A 20,459-nucleotide genomic window follows, 5' to 3' on the forward strand; every position below is an offset into this window, starting at 1 on the left:
GTAGGGTCCCTATTTTTCTCATTTGTTTAATTGCTTGCTCTGTGTGGTGGTATTTTCTGTTCTTCAAGTTGTGATCATCTTTGTCTCTTTCTAAAATATCTGTCAGTTCTCTTGATAGGGTTGGTTTGGTGGTCATGAATTTCTTCAACTTTTTTTTTGTCATGGAAGTATCTTATCTCTCCACTAAATTTGATAATTTTGCAGTGTACATTAACCTGAGTTGGAAGTTGTTTTCTTTCAGGACCTGAACTATTTCACTCCAAGTTCTTGATTTGATAGTCTGTGTTGAGAAATCTGCCATGATTCTCATGGGATTTCCAGGATAGATGATCTGTTTCTTGTAACAGCTTTTAATAGTCTATTCTTTTGCTGAATTTCTGGGATCTTTATTATGTGAATGGTTATTGATTTATTTTGATTATGACTAACTGGAGTTCTATATGCTTCACTTAATTGCATGTCAGATCCTTTCCCCATGCTTGGGAAATTGTCTGCCTCTACTTCTATAATCAGTCTTTTTATATCATTTGTGTTGTCTCCAGAAGTTTCATTGATACCTGTTAGTCATATATTATTTTTCTTTGTTGTATTGTTATTTACTGGTTCCTTTTTTTTTTTTTTTTTGAATTTTTCCTTCTGTAATTGCTAGTTGCAATGCTGTCTTCAAGGTCTGAAAGTCTATCTACAGTTTTTTTAATTAAAGACACTTTGTAGTCAGATACTGTATAGTCAGTCACTTTTTTTTTTTTTTTTTTGACTGGGGATCAAACTCAGGAACTTGCACTTGGGCACTTATGCCACTGAGCTTTCTCCCTGGCCCCCTCTTTGTTATTTTAAGAGATGTTTCCTTTCATGTTCATTAGCTGCAATGCTATCCTCAAGATTTGAAATTCTCTCTTCAGTTTCATTCAAGTGGCTTTTCCAGCTTTCAATGGAATTCTTAGTATTCTTGACATCTGTTTGAATCTGTTCCATACATTCTAGTTCTTTCTTGTATTGTTAATTCAGTGTTTCCACATTTTCTTATTCTCCTCTATTTTTTAAAATCTATGTTCTTTAGATGTACTTAACCATTCATGATTTTTGTCATTTCCTTTTTACCTGAAAGATTAGTTCTGATATGATTTCCTCCGTAGCCTGATGGAGCTGTTTCTTTACTTTAGCTGCTATCATTTGAGTAATTTCAGATGTATGACTTTTAAGTTCTTCTATGACTTTGTCTCCTGGACTTGTTTTCAGTGGGCTGAAGGTCTGAGGTTGCCTTTTGCCTCTTTGTTTTGACAAGTTTGAAGCTTCCAGTGTTCACCCTGAAGTGATCACACTCTGAGGTCTTGGGGGTTAACACTTCACCATATGAATTGTGAAGCTGGTGGATAAAATTAAGTTTGCCCTCATTTGATTCTACCTAACAGATCGAAAGGATAATGTACTGAGTAAAGTCAGTGTTTCAAGTTTATGTCAAGAACATGATCCATGAATGGTAGAGAAGGGACAGGCAGAGAAGTAGACCCTAGCTCAGCCCATGGTCCTGTGTTCCATCAGTCCACTCACCAGAGTAGGGTCAGACTTTGTCTAGGTGATTTTCCATGATTAGGTATAGTGTTGAAACCACCAAGGGCCGCTGGTCTTCAGCGGGAACCTGTGTTTGTTTATTTACGATACTGATAAAAACCTTACAGCCCACTGGCCATGTCAAATTTAGCATTTGAGTTATGTTTTTTTCCTCACCTCAGTTTCCCTCTTTCTTTCTTTTTTAAAAAAATTTATTTATTTATTTTTTATTTTTTTTATTTATTTATTTATTTATTTATTTGTGTGTGTGTGTGTGTGTGGCCAGCTCAGCCCACCAGGGGGCAGGACTGGCTGGCATGTGGTGCTGGGGGATTGAACAGTGGTCCCTGTGCTTAGCTTAGCTTGTTCTAAGTAGGTGCTTTAGACCACTGAGCCATCTCACCAGCCCCTTACCTCTTTCTTTGTAGACAGAGGATACTTGTACTCATTGACATGTTGGGAAAATGAAATAAGACACTATGTGAAAGTGTTATGAGAAGCATCATGTGCTTTACATGTGTTTGATAAGACGATAGCCATCCCTGACCACTGCTACCTGTGATTCCAACCAAAGATGAAGCCACACATTACCTAGGTGCATGCGTCTCCTCATGGATGCCATTTCCACCCTTGCTCAGAATCTGCTGCTGGGACTTTTGTATGTATTTTTTTTTTTTTTTTGTTATTGCCAAAGTAGTTTCTCATATTACAAGATATAGCCAAGAAATAATAAGCAAATAACATAGGTACAAACCTCTTTTTTTTTAAAGTCAACAGAACATGGAAATATACTTTTTAAAGTTTCTAATACTAGGAGAAGATATCATACAATGTCTTTTTAAATAAATTGTAAGTCAAAGATACAGTATAAATCTTAGAAAAAAATTAAGATTAAGCAATTTTGTATGTATTTTGAAAGTGGACTGAAGTTTTTGAGCAAATGAACAAAATAGCTTTTGGACAGTGAATTTGTTGTGAAAAACACTTGTCTGAGAAGTTAAAAGTAAAGAATAACTAGTGTAACAGAGACTGAGGTGATTAATTTATGAAAGTCCAGATGGAACACCAACCTACATTTTAACTGTATGAATCAGTAAGGGCCAGACAATCACTGGTGGTCTGAGTATTATTTCTCTTTATAAGCATGAGGTGAAGAAGGGCTCCAGATCCTTGTGCTCTACCAGGAAAAAATTTCATTAGTGCAAACCTGTCATGGAGTTTTCATCAGACAACTCTCAGCTTCTTTCATTTAATGGCAAAAAATGGAATGGTAATCATAAACATGTATGGAGCTATTCATGTCCTAATGGCCTTTTGTGCATATGACCTTGCTGTTGTTCTGGGAGGTTTTAATTGTCATCCTCAAGTTCCTGTGGGGACTCTGAGGGTAGGTGTAGTGATTGACTTTCATTGTTAAGACAGATTCACGATACTCACACCTTAAAGAGATGAGGTTTATTTGACTCATGGTTGCAGAGTTTCCAGTCCATGCCTGGGTAGCTCTAAGGCTGAAATACCATGACAGAAGGATGTGGTAAAGGAGAGCTGTTCACCTCGCAGCCACTGGCAAGCAGAGAGTAGAGGAAAAGCCAGGGCTGCAGGAGCCGGGGAATGAATACTGTTGCCAAGGCTATGTACTGAGAGGCACCCAGGTACAGCCAAAAGTGTAATGTAGTGACATAGGCACCACTCAAGCCAATCAAGTTGACAGTCAAGGTTAACCATTATGCTACATGAGGTGAGTTTCCTAGTAATCTTGATGAGACAACCTTGACTTTCCAAGTGGCCACACTACTTCCTTTGGCACAGTGTACCTTACACTCACAAATGGACATCTCTGATGTGGACACCAGCACAGGCATGCCTTGTCCTGGATTCCCTATTGATTGATTTTCCTAGGGGTGAATGCACTCTGTTGGGTTTTGTAAGACTTGGCTTCTGCAGTGTGAAAAGGTGGAGGTGATGTGGGAGCTCTGATTCTAGTCCCACCAGCTTAAAGGCACCCTTCTTTGTTAGCATTCCACAACCAGGGTTGGTATCAGCTGTGAGATGTGTAGGATATCAGACTCTCTTTAATAATTTCTTCAGTCAGAAGAAGGAAGAGAACTCATGAAGCCAATGATTGACTCCTATTTTGCCTTTTAAAAAATACTGAAGATTACTTTATTTCCACTATGAATGCCCACCTTTATGTACAGGGCTCTTTTCCTTCTTTATAGGCCATTTCTAGATCTCTCTCTCTCTCTCTCTCTCTCTCTCTCTCTCTCTCTCTCTCTCTCTCTCTCTCTCTTTCTCTCTCTCTGGGTATTACACCCAGTGCTCCTTCTGGGGATGATTTGATTGATGTATATGCTGGAAACATCTTTAATAATTTAATGCCTGCTTCAAAGGAGATTATACCAAAAAGCACATTGCTCTTCATTTATTCATTACAGATCTGTCATAGAAACATTTTTTTGGCCCTGAATTGTAGTGTCATAGTAATAATACATTTTACTTCAGACACAGGATATTTTAAAGGATTATAAGTTTTTTTTAACTATTGTTACCATCTTATTTAAATGGATCAAATTGGCATTCCAGCACCATAATCTTTCACTTCTTAAAATAGAGTTAAACAGATGTGGTTTTATTTGATGACTACTAAAATAGCTGTGCTGCGAAGGTCTAATAAAGGTAATAGGATGAAAGCATACAACTGGTTCTTAGGTGGTAATAGTGGTGAAGAGAACAGAACCTCAGTTTAGGGCTAGGTTTTTCCTTAAAAAGAGATTAGGGAATGTAGCTGTCCCCTACAGTAAAGGTACAATAAAATACTTAAATGTTGTGTTTGAGACTTGGGAGTAAAGAAATTAAGGAGGCAAAGAGGTTAAGAAATACAAAACTAAAGACAAGCAAACAAACAACCAGCAACAGCGACAACAACATGACTAGGATATATGACATCCAGAGTAGAAACTTTCATTCTACAGTTTAAAGACTCAGCAGTCTGAAAGAAAGACACTTCTGGTATGTGCTTCTTTTGGATGGTAGTGTGAATTAAACCCAGGGCCTTCACACTGAGCTGCATCCCAAGTCCTTTCTATTTTTTATTTAGAGACAGAGTCATGCTGTCACTGAGTTGCTAAGTTGCTAGTCTAGTCAGTTACTGTCCTCCTTACCACAGCATGATATTGTCTTGCAATTATTAGGTATAAATCCAGATGTCAGGAAAGGAAATTAGAGTTTTTTTCACTGAGATGTAATCACCTTAATAAGTGTTAGCAAGTACTTCTAGTGTTCTCAGAAGGGGAAGGGTTATGTCTAGGTTCCTAAATAATTTTAGTAAATTGTGAGGTTTTTGTATTCTTTTAAATTAAAAAAAGTTCTGTGCATGTATTAGTTCTCCAAAATCAAGGTGCCTATTTTGTATTACAAGCGTACACTAAAAAAAAGAGAAGAAAGTAAGATCAACTTAGAGAAATCTTAGTGAATAAGTTCATTTATTTATCTATTCAGTAAATGCACATTGATCATATTAGATCACTAAATATTAGGAACCTACATATCAGCAAGCAAAACAGAAATATTTGTTTGTATTCTGGTGGCTAGAGGTAGACAGATGATATATATGCAGGATATGTAAAAAATCTAAATTCCAGGTTAAAAAACTTTTTGGACAGTGAATTACATTTAAACAAATAATTCACTCAATGTGCAAGATGCGGTATAATTTCTCTTTAAAATTAAAAACAAAAATCTAAAATGCTCAAAAAGAGCACATTTAGAAGCTGTAAAGCTTAAAAATAACTTCTAGGAGCATGCTATCCAGTTGTTTGACCTCTGCAGATAATTGATAAGAAAGCTGCCCTTGTGGGCCCTTTGCACCCAGAAGTTCTGTTTCTGGTGATGTTGCTTCTCTCACCCTGCCCCACTGCCCTGAGCACATTCCTGCCCTTCACCACCCTGCCCTTCCTGCTAGAAATCCAGAGCTGAGCCATTGCACTGGGCTGTTAGTACAGAACACTGCAAAGATGGGGCAGAAGGATCACAGATTTGAGCCCACCCCAGGCAATTTAGCAACTCTGATGTAGCACAACTCTGTCTCTAAATAAAAAATAGAAAGGACTGGGGATGCAGCTCAGTGTGAATGCCCTGCATTTAATCCACATTACCATCCAAAACAATTTCACACCAGAAATGTCTTGCTTTCAGACTGCTGACTCTTTATAAAACAAAGTTTCTACCATGGATGTCATACATTCTAGTCATTGGATGTTCCCTTAACCTTCCAAGTTACTATGACCAAGCAGTGGCATCTTGGGCTACTTGAGGAAGCATCCAAGTTTGAGGGACCTTCCTACTGGAATTCCAGGCCTCAGCAGCTTTATGTTTTCCTTATTTGCATAACAAATGTAAAAACTATGCCTTTGAACATGAGGATTGTAGCAGGTGCCTAAAATGGAGGTGACACAGGACGCTGTGTTTGGAGGGTGGATGACACCCTGAGTGTCCCTTCCTAATATACTCTTGCTGCTCTGTCCTGTGCCATACCAGGGTGTGATGTCTCCATGCCTCCAGTCCCTTCCTTTCTGCCTGTGCTGAGCACACAAAGCCACCCACCTTAGGAGGGCAGGGACACTACTCATTGATGAATGCCTGGCTCCTGGAAAGCTGCTAAACACAAATGGATAGCTTCCATATTGTTTCCCACCAGTAGTGCACCATGGTTCCAATTTCCCTACATCCTTCCTATCATTTTTCTTGGCTACTTTCCCCCTCCTTTTGGGGATCATAACCATAATAATGGGGAGAGGGAGGTATCTCATTGAAGTTTGATTTGCGCATCTTTTCATGTGCCTTTTGGCTATTTGTAAATCTTCTTTGAAGAAATTTATGTCCACTTCTCATTTTTGAGTTATTTTGTGATTGCTGCTGTTGAATTTTAGGAGTTCCATATGTAACCTGGAATTGAAGCCTCTATCATACATCTGTGATTTGCAAATATTTTCTCCTAAGCTTTTGATGCACAAAATCTTAAAATTTCCTATGAAGTGCAATATGTTTGTTCTTTTGCTTTTGTTGATTATGCCTTTAATGTCATAATTAAGAAATCACTACTCATTCTGGTGGCCTGAATGTTTGATTCTGTGTTTTAGAGTTTTAAGGCTTTCTTTAACTGTTTCATCCATTTTATGTTAATTTTTGATTACGGTGTTAAGTAAAAGTCCAACTGTTTTAGCTGCTTTCTCATTGCTACAGCAGAATACCTGACATGGACAAGTTAAAGGAAGAAAGATTTATTTTGGCTCACAGTCTGTAGAGGGTTCAGTCTGTAGTCAGCTGGCTGCAAGTCAAGGTGGATAGCAGAAGGGGAACAGTCCATGGCAGGGTAGGCAGGAAGCAGCCTACTTTTTTTCTTTCCCTATAGGTTTCATCCAGACTATGGAACTTAACAAAATTAAGTTTTCCAATCCATGAACATAGAATGATGTTTTTGAAAAATATATTTGAGCAGTATTTTGTGGTTTTTATTGTATAAGTCTTTCATCTTGGCTGAGTTCATTAATTTATAATTATTTTATTCCTTGCAATGCTATTGTGAATGGAATAATTTTGTAATTTAAAAAAAATTGTTAGTTGTTAGTGTACAGAAATGCAGTTTTTCTGTGTGCTGTATCCTCCTTCATTCTGATTTTATTGTGACAGCGTCTGTCCCCTCCCTTCTCAAGCTCTCCTTTCCTCATCAACTAGGTGTATTTCTCACTGTCTTGTCCCATTTGTTCTCTTTAGAAAGGGAATGAGACAAAGTTGTGGTGGGGACATGTGACAATGTGACTCTGTCTTTAAGAAATTGGAATTTTTTTCACTTTTGTCTTTGAGGTCCCATATATGAAAACTTAGATATTCCTCATCAAGGCCAATAAGTTATATTTAATATCTTTTTGTCTGTTCTTTAAGCACCATCTGGCAGACCCATCCTCTTTCTGGTCTGAGTTTCTTTTTATTTTTTTTATGGGTTTTATGTAGATGTGCTCATAGATGGGAATTTTGGGAGGTGGCTGTGTTATCGGTGTGTGATATTGGATTAAGATTGAGTGGTATTGATCAGTCCACAAGTTGGATTAGCATGGTTCTGGTTGGAAACAAATACATTTACTAAAGAAAAAACCCCCACTCTTGGTGTAGGTAGCACCAATCAATAAATTTGTAACCTGGATGGAATAAAAGAAAATGGAGGTTCTTTGCTTAATGCCTCCTGCCTACCCTGCTATAGACCGTATCTCTTCTGCCACGCCCCTCTACTGTGCCTCCTTGCCTTAGAGCCAGCCAACTAGGGACTGATACCTCTCTGAACTGTTAGATAAACCAAAGCTTTCTTTTTCCATTTTGGATATGAGATATTTTGCCCCAGCAGTGAAAGAATAAGTCAGCATTCCTATGAGTGTCAACTGGGTAGCATTCTTAGGAACAATGAAGACTCTACACTATATGATATTGGGCCTCTGAGTAACAATAACATGAAGACTTTTTTTTTTAAAGAACAAAAATACTAATAGAAAAATAACAAACATCATTAGAAAGGATACAAAGTTTTGCTAAACGAAGTAATAAGAATTCAACAATAGTTGCCGTATTACATAGGCTATCTTCAAATTAGTTGTTTAGATCACTAGATACAAATGTGTAAGATTTGTTTAAGGAAAAAAAGAAACAAAACAAAAAATCATTGACAAACAAGTTACAAGAAATAAAAAGAGGAAGAACAAAATCAGATTAATTTTTTTTAAGCATTAACTGCTCCATTCAAAAGACCAGCAGAAATTGACAATACAATTATCCAAACTATTCTGCATATATATGTAAATATATTTTTCCTTTCTTTTATTTGTCCCTTTCCTCACCCCAGTATTTCCTTCCCATTAAACAGTTTCTTTCCCATTCACAGTATCTGTTGTACCTTTTAGATTGTCAGTATTTTTTTAGGTTCTTACACTAGTGAGACAATGTAATGTTAGCACATGTGGATCTGACTTATTTCACTTACCAATATAGTCTCTATTTGCATTCATTTATCTACAAATGCCTCAAATTTATCTTCTTTTTAGCTGAATAATACTCCATTGTATAACAATACCATATCTTTTTTATTTGTTCCTCAGTGATAGGCATTTGGGTTGCTTCCAAGACTTAGCTATGACAAATTGCTCTGCTATAAGCATGGGTACACATATATTGCTGTTGTATGATGATTTCAGTTCTTTTGGAAAAAATGCCTAGGAGGGGACTAACAGACTTGAATGGGACCTCTAATCCTAGCTTTTTGAGGAATCTCCATAGTGATTTCCCTGATGGTTGTAGCAGCCTACACTACCACCAACAGTGAAGAGGGGTTCCTTTTCCCCCACAGCCTCTCCAGTATTTGTTATTGGTTGACTTCTTTATGATAGACATTCTTTCTGGCATAAAATGATAGCTCAGTGTTGTATTAGTTTGCATCTCTTGAATGACTAATAATGTTGAACATTTTTTAATATATTTATTTGCCATTTGTATATCTTCATTTATGAAATCTGTATTCATCTCAGATGCCTATTTTTGGATTGGATCTTTCAATTTTGGGGGCCTAATATGTTTTAATTCTTTATATGTTCTAGATAGTATTCCTTTGTCTGAAAGACAGCCTGCTATAGTTGTCTCTCACTTCATGGGTTTTCTTTTTATTCTTTTGATGTGCAGAAACTTTTGAAAAAGATGAAATCCCAACTGTTGATTCTTTGAAGCATTTCCCATACAGTTTGATTTTCGTTCATGAACTCTTTACATACCCTTATGCCCTTAAGGTTTCTGCCTATATTCTCTTCCAGGAGATTTAGTGTATTGGTTCTAATATTTAAATCTTTGATCCATTTTGACTGTAATTTTTGCATGGTGATAGGCATGTGTCTATTTTAAGCCTTTGGCATGTAACAGGAGAATTTTTCAGAACCTTGAGGATAACTGGTTTTTCCTTTATTGTTCAAGTACATCTTTGGTATCATTTAACTAATCCTATGGCACAGGATAAAGATGTTGACATAGTAAGAATCCTGGCTCCCTGCTGAGTCACTTAATTAAACTTTTAAACTTCTCAAGTTAACGCAATGTATCAACCAGTACACAAGGTATCCTTTTAAATAAACAGACAGCTGATTTCCAGAGTTGGGTGGGATGTCAGGACTAATTGTGTCCAAAACCCTCATTTTACAGAGATGAAAGAATTAAGTATTTAGCATCAGAAACCGGGAGACAGGTCTGGGACCTCATCATAGAACAAGTCTTGTGTTCTTTCTACCCTAACATTTGAGTAAAAACTTATTTTATTGATGGAAATGAACAAATATGATAACTCCACAAAAGGATACTTCATACTTAATGGAAACAAATTCTAGTGTTTTTAGGGATCTGTCATTTTTCCAGGTAATATGTACAAGCTGTCTTTTTATACAGCTTGTCTTGTTTAATACCCATGGAAACTTTATCACCTTCATATTTATAAACAGGGAATCTGAAACTCACAGAATTTAGGTAGCAGCCAGTAAGTGCCTGGCCAGGAACTGAACCTGGGTTTTTCTTTCCTCAGTGTCCTGGTTCTCTGAGTTGGCCTCCTTTTCTCCTTTAAAGTAGACTTGCATATATCTGAATAACAGTAAAATCCTTAATTTGAGTTTATAAAATACTTATTGTTTGTATTTATGACAAGCCGTCATCTGTCACAGGCATTATGGGAAAAGCCGTCTATATTCCATGTCAGAAAACCTGAACTCACTGCATCCAGGTGCTGCTGCTGTGCCCATGGTGCTGGGCGTGGCCAGCTCTCCACAAAGACTTTTTAGTTTTCTTCTCTGTACAGACACTGCACTGCCCAGTATCAGAATGCCTTGTAGTTTCAGTTCCTCCTGCTGTGGGGAGTAGAGTAAACAGTAAACTGGTTCTGAAGTCATAGGATTAGCTCCAACTGTGGCTCTTCAGTGGAACCTTGGACTGGGCATTTGGCTCTCCAAGTATGGAACGGGAATATGACCAATCTCATGGGACTGTTGTAAAGTATAAGTGAGAAAATGCTTGGAAGTGTGGCACATGGTAGGTATTCTGTAAGTGGAAGTGCAGCACTGTGTAAGTATATGGAAGTTTTACTTAACTGTAATATAATTACTACTGTATGTGCAATGGAAAAATCCTCCATTATATTTATTATTTTTTAATTTTTTCAAAGAGAATAAAAATAGTAGGAAAAAAACCCCAAACCCAACAAAATTAGAAACAGTACAAAATTTCACTAAACAAAATTGTAGGAATTCAATCATGGTTGTTATGTTGCATATTGTTGTCTTCATATTAGTTGCTCAGATTACCAGACATAAACATGCAGAATTGGTAAAAAGTTATAAAAAAATTAAAAAGGAGAGGTAGAAAAAAACTTAAACAATAACTGTTTCCTTCAATAGACCAGCAGAAATCAGCAGTACAGTTATACAAGCTATCCTGTGTATATGCATACATCTTCCTTTTTCTCTTCCTTTGTTCTTTTTTTTAATCTCCTTTCTCTCATCCCAGTTGTTCCTTCCCTTTTAACAGATTGCTCCCCTTTCACGTTATGTATTATAACCCTTCAGATTTTATTTTCTCTTTCAAGTTCTTACACTAGGAAAACAATATGATGTTTACACATGTGGGCCTGATTTATTTTGCTTATGAGTATGATCTCTAGTTGCATCTATTTATCTATAGAAACCTAAACTTTATCCTTTTTTGTAGCTGAGTACTACTCTATGGTATAAAAATGCCACATCCTTTTATCCATTCCTCAATTAATGGCCATTTGGGTTGTTCCAAGATTTAACTATGACAAACTGTGCTGCTATATACATGGGTGTACATACATCGCTGTGGTATGATGTTTTCAGTTCTTCTGGAAAAATATCCAGGAAGGGAATAGCACGGTTGAATGGGACCTCCAATCCTAGTTTTTTGAGAACTCTGCACACTGATTTCTATAGTGGTTGGGCCCTATTTCATTCTTTTATCTATTATTATTATTATTATTTTTTTGCTCCATCAGAGGCCAGCAGAAATAGTTGATGAGGAAGAAGATGTAGAGAAAGTAGACACGGATGCAGAGCAAAAAGAAGACCCTTCAAGAGGGAATGATGGAGCTGCAGAGGAAGGAGGCAAGGGTGCTCCTGACCTCCCTGAGCACAGCGAGGAGGTGGCCAGTCCTGCCCGTGCAAATGGAGGAACTGATGAGGAAAATGGAGAGGAGCTCGGCCAGACTAACAGTGAGCTTCAGCCAGCAGCGGGCGAGGAGCACAGGTCTCCAGGAGCCGGCAGTAGACAGGATGAGGTATGTCTATTGCTTTTGCTATTTGTGCAAGAATATGTGTGTGAACCCAAACTGCTTATGCCACAGAAGGAATGAATTTCAATTTCTACTTATTTCAGTCTATACGTTTGTCATGTTGTCATTCACCCACCCAGTCATCCATCTCCTTCTTTATTGTTGAAAATTTGTCAGAATTCTTTAAGAATATATACAATAAGGGTTGGGGAGATAGCTCAGTGGAATAAGTGCTTGCCTGTCAAGCACAAGGTCCTGAGTTCGATCCCTAGTACCACACACAAAAAAGAAAGTATGTACAATAAAAGAGAGAGGTACAACAATACAAAGAAGTTAAAATCATGGAAGATTAAATAAGAAAAGGGAATGAAGAACAGTGAGACCTCAGACATGCTGTTAAGAACATTATCTCTATTATCAGTGACTTCTTTGGTTTCTAGAAGAATTGTCTAGTTTGTTTAACCCATTTTAAATGGATTTATTGAATCAAGCCTTCAGTACAGCAGGTACTGTTGTATTTAGCAAACTATAAGAGAAAAGAACAAATTTAACAATGGAAAAGTACACAGTGCTCTTGTGGCCAGGTTTTAGTAACCAGCAGAAAGTTATTTGTAATCCACTGTACAACTTGTATAAAAGATTCTTTACATCTAAATGAAATCTCCCAACATTGTCTCTCATTTTGTCTTTACTCAAGGTGACATAATCACAGTTTGATGCTGTAACAAATTCCTCATATGTAATGCATTCTACACGGTCCTCACTGTCATTTATACAGCCACTCCAAAGTAGACTTATACTCTTTGTTATAGTGGCCTTTGATGCAAGTCTAGGAGATACTAAGTGGGAAAAGATAGTAAAATCCTTGTGTGATTTTTCCTATTGGCCTGGTGTAATTCAACATATGACTTAGGAGATTTATAGAAATGAATCTATTGCCTTCCATCAGTGTAACTTTTAAATTAATTCCATAATTTTCAACAACAAGTAGAAGGACATTACACTAGATATAACAGTACAGACACAAGAAAGTGAATTCTTCGTGATTACACTTACACGCGGAATCAAAGAAAGTTGAAACTGGGAGAAACTGAGTAGACTGCTGGTTAGCAGGGCCCAGGAATGTGGATATGGGAGATGTTGGTTGAAGGGTACCCAATTCCAAGTAGGAGATCTAGAGTACACCATGGTGATAGTAGCTAATGACAATGGGTTGTATGGTTGAAAGTCACTGAGAGATCTTGTGTCCTCTCTAGGGAAGGTGACAATGCATGAGGCAGTGCCTATGTTAATTTAACTCAGCCACTTCCAACACAAACATTTCAGAACATCATATTACATATGAGATATATATATATATATCATATTACATATGATGTATATATATTATTTTCCAATTAAAAGAAATTAATTTTAAGAATAAAGGAGAGAAACAGAGTTTTTTTCATAATTTTATTGATAAATAGCAATGAGACAGTTTCAAATCAAATCGCTAGGACAGTTTCAATAAGAGAAACAGACTTTTGATAAGAACTGGGCCTCAGTCAAAATCAAGGTTATATGTCTTGAGAAGGCATCCTGAGGTACAGGTGTCTATGGTATGTAATGAATGGTTCAGATGGAAGAATACGAATTCTTGGATGTATACAGGTGCAAGTGCCTGGTAAGTGGCTAGCTTGGGATCTTAAGGCCAAGACTAATGCCTGGGAAGAAAAATCACTCACACAGATCTAATCTTACTCGGTCCATCTCTTCTTTGCAATGATGATCTATTTTATCTTGGTTCCCTTGAGTGCATCAGTATAGATACGCTTTGAGCATATCAAATATATGAACATGCACATTGGTGTGAATTATAAATGAATAATTAAGTTTTGCAAAAGAATTCTGTAAATATTGTGTTGCATGGGATGGTTCTTGTGAAAAGTGAGAAATTATTATAGAAACATCAGGTAATACAAGGCAAATACACATAAGCAGCTGACACTTATTGAGGTTGTGAACTTGTGTGGTAGTCAAGACACCACTTGAGGTGCTACACAAGGCAGTATAAAATGCGACGTGACTCCAGGAAGATAGATATCAATAGATATGTATATTTTTTCATTTCTTTGGATAATAAGTCATGGAATCATGGCTATGGGACCTGGGGGAGCTGGAGCCACTCCTGTCCTCTCAATTGGCCATTTTGGCCTAGGGCAATGTCCAGGATTGTGGGGAGCACAGGTTGAGAGCCATCTAATTTCATCTTCTTCGGTTTTCAACATAATGGGGAAAGACAAACTATAAGTGAGACACTAGCTCTAATAAGATATGAAATGTGCAAGAGGCAGAACAAATGCTGCGGTGGGACAAGAGCTGCCTTTGTGTTTTGCTGGTCTGTCCCACTCACCACAGTTACCACGAGAGAACCAGGAGAGAGAGCAGTAGGCAGGGTTTACTGAGGCAGGCAGGGGAGCTGCTGCATTTTTCTTTCTTTATCTCTGAAATGCCCCATGGAAAAGTATAAATGGGGGCTTGAGAAAGAAGAGCTCAAAGGGAAATAAAGAAAAAATTGAGAAAAATAAAGCCTGCAGCATAAGAAATGAACCTGAGCTGTGAAAACACAGTGAATTATGGCCCCAAAAGGCTTCTGTACAAATAAAAGATTGAGGATGGTAGGTCCACCAGGTAGATGCAAACCCAAATGCACCCAAGGGACTGTTTCTAGTTGAAGCCAGAAACAGTAAATAGAACACTGAGTCATTTTTTCTTTGTAAGTTTTGTTACCCTTGTAACCCAAAGAGTTAAAGCATCTTTGTTTTGCTGTTTCCCTCCAGGCTGACTTAGACCCCCAAGGACCACAGAGACCAGAAGTAAAAATCACCAGTCCTCAAGAAAATGAAAACGATGAACAAAACAAGGACTATGCTGTTGTGGCCTAGATGATTTTTTTTTTAAAGCGAGTATGTGGATTATAAGAAAACAAAAGGTTGTAATACTTGAATAATAAGCACAGTCATGGTGAAGCATAACATGGCAACACAATTCAATATTACTTGTTGAATTTAAAAATAGATGCCCAAAGAAAAGACTAGATAACTTTTAGCAACTACCAAAGGAGAATGACTTATTTTTGTGGTATGTGTTTTTGAAAGTTGAAAAGTTAAGTAAAAAGGACAAAGAACTTGCCCTGGCAGACAATTAGCCATTTATGTTTTTAAGCATAAAAATAGGATCACTCCTAGTGCATACTTTATTATAAATTTACAAGTAAGATTATTCAATGGCAGTTCATTGTAAAGCATTTATCTAGGATAGCGCAGAAGTTTAAAGAATTGGTAATAGAACATGTGTTATTTTCTTAAAGCAATAAACTTGAATGAACAAATTGCAGTTTAGTTTCAGAGATAATTTCGAGATAGCAGATCAAACTGTTTCTATAACTTGCCCACATTTCTTTCCTCTTTTCTCTTTAGCCCAAATCCACTTTGCACAAGCTAGAAGACAATGTAAAGTGTTCGTGTTGGCTAGAGGAAGCACTCCTGCAGAGGGCTAGTGACTAAGGTCATGCCCTCCCCAGAGAGCTTCTAAGCTCCACCTCACGGCTGCAAGCATGCACTCAGGAAGTAGGGATGACGGAACTGCCAGTCGCGTCACTAGTTGGATGCTTTGCAACTTTTAGAAATCCTATGGATTTTCATAGATTCAATCTATTTGTACTGATAATTTTAAAAGGTGAAGCCTAAAGGGAGGATGCGATAGCATTTTACTAGATGTCCTTTTCTTCTCCCTCTTATTATTGTAATAGAAAAATTGATATTGGTTATTCCAGAGATTGAATTCTTCCCAGTTTTTTTTTTAACCAGAAAAAGAGAATATAATAGGAAGAGAAAAAGGTCAGGAAGAGGAGTCATGGCTGCCCATTTTCATTTGCTTCTTGCTTTATTTCTATGAGAGTTATTTGTGAGATTTTTGCCTCTGAAGATGACAGCACTTATTTTCATAGATGTTTATATTTAATCTTTGCTGCAGCTTCCTTCTTATACAATTTAAAGTCATCTAGTAGAAATTGGTGGAAAAAATTAAAAATTATCATAATGAAACCAGTTCCCATTTGCCACTTTGTAGACTGATTAATAATTTACTTTTGCTTTGTGGAGTATATATGGGAAAATGTATTGTATTAGTTTGGTGATTATTAGTAGATATTGTGTTTTTCTTCCTTGAATACAGAAATAATATATTTTTCTCACATTAAAGAATATATTTTTAATTATGTAGAAGTTATACGGAAATTCTAACTTTTAGTGCTTTTATAAGATTATTAACCATAAATTTAAAAGACTTTTCCTCCTCTAGGCTTCCTAACCAGCTTTTGAAATTAAAATAGTTGGTGGTTAGATAAAGCACTTAACAATACTATAGAAAATAGGCGTATTTTTCCTAACAGCTATTTTAATATCTTACACAAATAAGAAGTATGAATAGAGATTATAATATAACAGTATTTGGAGGGCATAATGATTTATTAATCTAGGAAATCAGCTGTAAAGAAGCACTGTACTTCTGGTGGAAAATCTACTTTGCTTTCTGCCTACAGCCTTACGTTTTCAAGTGGGCAGCCGGAAGCACCGTGCAGCACAAGCAGCCATCTGTGGGTGCAAGAAGTGGGCCAGCTGAGCTTTTAATATTAAATTCCAGAGCTACTACTGGTCTGTGGTTAGTGATTTTGAAGTAGTTTATAAAAGTCAGTGAGTACATATAAGAAATGTTTGCTGTCTCCAGGTGATCCTTTTTTCTTTCTTTGATGAGTTTCTCACTCTCCCTTTTCCTCTTTCATAATTTCTCCTTTTTTCCTTCATTACAGTATGAATCTTAGGTTGTAAGGAACTCCGGATGAGCCATTTTCATGAAGTACAACATTGACTTTTACAGAAAGTAAACTTTGAATTTTGGTATACTTCAAGAAGTTAATAGGTCACTCTAATTATATCAAAAATTTTAAATTGGGATGTGTTCTTTTTGTTTGTACATTTTTTTATAATACTTGTTGATGGAAAGAAGTGGTGACCTACCATGAGGGAAAGTAAAAGAGTTTGCCACTTAAAACAAGTTTCAAACCTATCAATATAAATAAATGACATAGGTAATCAAAACAAACAAGAAGTCATGTACAGAGAATTAAAATTGTGGACATCACTTTGGAGATAAGTTTGGCATAAATGATGAGAACAAATTCGTCCCACTAATGTGGCAGTTTTCTCCGTAGGAATGGTGGTCTCTATGGCAGGCTAGCAGATAGGTTTGGGAACCATTTATGTGAGCTAGCAGATCTTGGCTAGGCTTCATATATTGTTTTATATAGAGATGGTGCTATGTAAAACTTACATTGCTCTCACGTAATAACCAGTATAATGCTTCGGGACATTAGTTTTTGTGAATCTGTATATGTAGGTTTCCTAGTTTTAGTTTTGTGTAACTACTTTATTAAAATTATTTGGATTTTTAAGGCACTTGTAATAAACTGACTTGTTAGCAAAGTTGGAATATTAGAAGTTTCCAGAGCAAATAAAAGATTATGACTAAAGTCATCTTCAGGCTGCTGGCTTAGCTTCTATGAGAACAGCTACTGAATGACCATTGAATTCCAGTTATAAAGAATGATATTATGACCAAGGAAAACCTTTACTCTTTGCTCTTCTCTGTGTTCATAGAATGACTTTTCAATTAAGATGTTTTTTTTCTTAGATGTTTGGGACTATGATAATGCATGAAAGGCATGGCCTTTCCCTACCTCTTGCTTTGTTCTGAAGGTGAGCTTTCTTGCCCAGGTGGGAAAAGATGAGCCATGCTGTATGCACAGTTCCGACCAGCCAGGTGTCAGTCAGTTGTCATGCAGTTGGCAAGCTGGATCCACTGATGTGAAGTTCCTAGTACTCATGCTTCCAGCATATAACTCATAAGTGAACACCTCAGAATTTTCATTGGATGACCTGCTTATGCACAAAGACGAGATACTTAGAAAAAATAATTTGAGAATTTGAAATTGAGGTTGTGTAACAACAGGAAGGCTTTCTTTTCCTATTAAACAATTCTCCTAAAGAATTAGCTCCACACTTTGTTTGCTGAACAGGTAGCAAAAGAAAAGTTAAGCACGTAGATGAATTGCTGCACAGAAAACATCATGTCTGAACCATTGCCAAGCTGAATGGAAACACAATACATAGATGAATATCCGGTACTTAAGCAGATGCACTTGCACTCTTTAAACACCAAAAAGGCCTCTTTAGGTGCAGAATTATTGATAGAATGCAGCTCTTTGGGATCAGGTGGAAAGAAGTGACATATAAAAACATGAAACAAAATGCTAAGAAATCACATATATTATGGTGCTTTAAATATTGACTCTAGAAGACTTTTAAGAGATTTAAGGTTTTTTTTTTCTCAAAATAAGAAAGTTATCAGCATTTTGGTGAAGAAATATATTTCAGAAAAGGATGTCAAAATGTTTTTAAAGTTTCATGAAAACTTAGACATACCTGCCTTGTTTCTCTGAGGTGATTTCCCAGCAGTTTCTGACACTTGCAGAACTGCATTCTTTAGATATGGAATATTTCATACTAACACAGGTCCTGTTAAAAGGTTAGTTACTGGTGGTGCATGTATGTGGTTATAAGTTACTTGAATATGTCCGGGACTCCCCTTGGTCCTAGGCAGCCAGGGGTACCCCCAATAGACTGAGTTGGTCCATTAGTTTTTAGAACCATGCAGGAGCATTTTAGCTTACTTGTCTGACTGCAACATCTTGGATTGCAATCATATTTTTAAGGCTAGCTTGTTTTTCAGAGGCAATGAGTGCATGCAGTTCTCCATTATGAAATAGAGTTTTTAGGAATGTCACAAGATTTTTGCTTTAAAAAGTCCTTGTGTGGATGGGTCTGCATTTTATTCTTCCCACATGAAACTTTTACAGTTCTTCCTGTGAAGTTTGAGTGACAGATGGAGAATGAAAGAGGATCCCTATGTGTTGATGAGGAAAACATAATATTGCTTTTGATGAGGCGTAACATCTGGAGGAGAAAGGGGATTAGGAAAGAATTAAGAAATGCCTGGGTAACAATAAAGAATTTATGAAATCAGGAGGTAACTAATGGAACTCCATTGACTTAAGCCAACAGTGATTTAGCTTTAATCTGTGAATGGCGCTAAATGAATTCTCTGCAGTTTCATCAGCTTGAACCATATAGTTTAATTGAGTGTTTCAGTTATTGCTACAAATGTAATGACATATGGGAAAAGGGAGTGACTGCAGTTGATTTTAGAAGGTTGGAGAAAGCCTGTTTTGCTGTTTGGCTTCGTTGTTTGCCTTGTGTCTTGAATCTTTAGTATGTACAGTAATTCTGTGTGATTATTGACATTATAAGGGAAGATTAAGTTGAGCTTATTGTTTTCATAGGATTTGTGATATTTAGGGTGTCTGCTCATAAAGAAAATTGTGTTTTTATCAAATTATGAACATTTAGGTTTCACTTCTGTATAAGTACATGCTCTAAAATGCATAAGTTTACTGTATCCTATGAGTAAATAGATCTACATTTTACATAATTAAGCTGTGCTGGGATGGTTTATGGTTTGTTTATGATGCTATATTGCTAGTATTTCATGTATTATTACTATTTATGGTGCTTTCATGAGCACAATAGAAAAATTTGACTTTTGTGGAAATTTAGTGCCTTACAAACACTTTTGTTTCTATTTAGCAGAAATTAAGCTTTATTATGCATTTTAAAAAAAGTTTTAGGCACATATTGTTTATTTGATAAAGTTCAGGTATATTTAAACATTATTTTCTTTTATGAAATGTTTTCATAGAATGACAGGTCCAAAGTTTTAAGATAAATAAAATATCTTTAAAAACAAACACTAGATCATATATACATTACACATATTTTGTATATATATGTTCATGGGAATAAAGTCAAAATTTTACAAAGGATTTTGACTAAATCTCTGCTTCATATTGTAAGATTCTCATCTCTTTCTTTTTTTTTTCTCATCTCTTTCATTCTACTGAGTTTAGTTTTTGTTTTCCCTCCCACATTTGAGAAACAAAACCAGTTAAGCACAAAATACACATGTTCTGAATCATGTAACCATGAAGAGTTTATTAGCAGGTCTCATCTGAATGTGACCAGTTTATCTCTGTCATTCCCAAAGAAGAGAAAGCAAACTTCAGCAAAGAAGCAGGTTAATCTCTTCAGATTACTGGGTTAATTGGCATTAGAAATGTTCTACCACCAGCAAAGACTCATTTCTTTAAAGTGTTGGAAAATTGGAGCATACATTTGTTATATTTATTTATGAAAATAAACATTGAGCTTGCCTGCAGATTTCCAAGAGTTTTTATTCCCCCAATGGGACTTTAGTCTATTAAACTGTCATACAGTCTCTGCAAAGCGCTCACAGTCAAACGCAGTCTTCCATTCAAAGATGAATGATACATAACTTTCCACTGATTTAACAAATTCATTGGTTTCACAGTAACAAAAATGACATAAAAATTAAACCC

General features: G+C 36.5%; 1 protein-coding gene across 1 annotated transcript in view; it reads left to right on the forward strand.

Annotated features, from left to right (window-relative positions):
• LOC111812275 (doublecortin domain-containing protein 2-like) overlaps nt 1–20,269 on the forward strand; it is a 128,626-nt gene extending 108,357 nt beyond the window's left edge. Inside the window, exons 5-6 of the mRNA XM_023699989.1 lie at nt 11,633–11,914; nt 14,728–20,269. Coding sequence (XP_023555757.1) covers nt 11,633–11,914; nt 14,728–14,832 — 387 coding nt within the window. The 3' untranslated portion in view covers nt 14,833–20,269. The remainder of the gene's footprint in view (nt 1–11,632; nt 11,915–14,727) is intronic.
• The last annotated feature ends 190 nt before the right edge of the window (nt 20,270–20,459 follow it).

This window comes from Octodon degus, unplaced genomic scaffold (genome assembly GCF_000260255.1).
Source record: "Octodon degus isolate 3935 unplaced genomic scaffold, OctDeg1.0 scaffold00119, whole genome shotgun sequence".
Taxonomy (NCBI): domain Eukaryota; kingdom Metazoa; phylum Chordata; class Mammalia; order Rodentia; family Octodontidae; genus Octodon; species Octodon degus.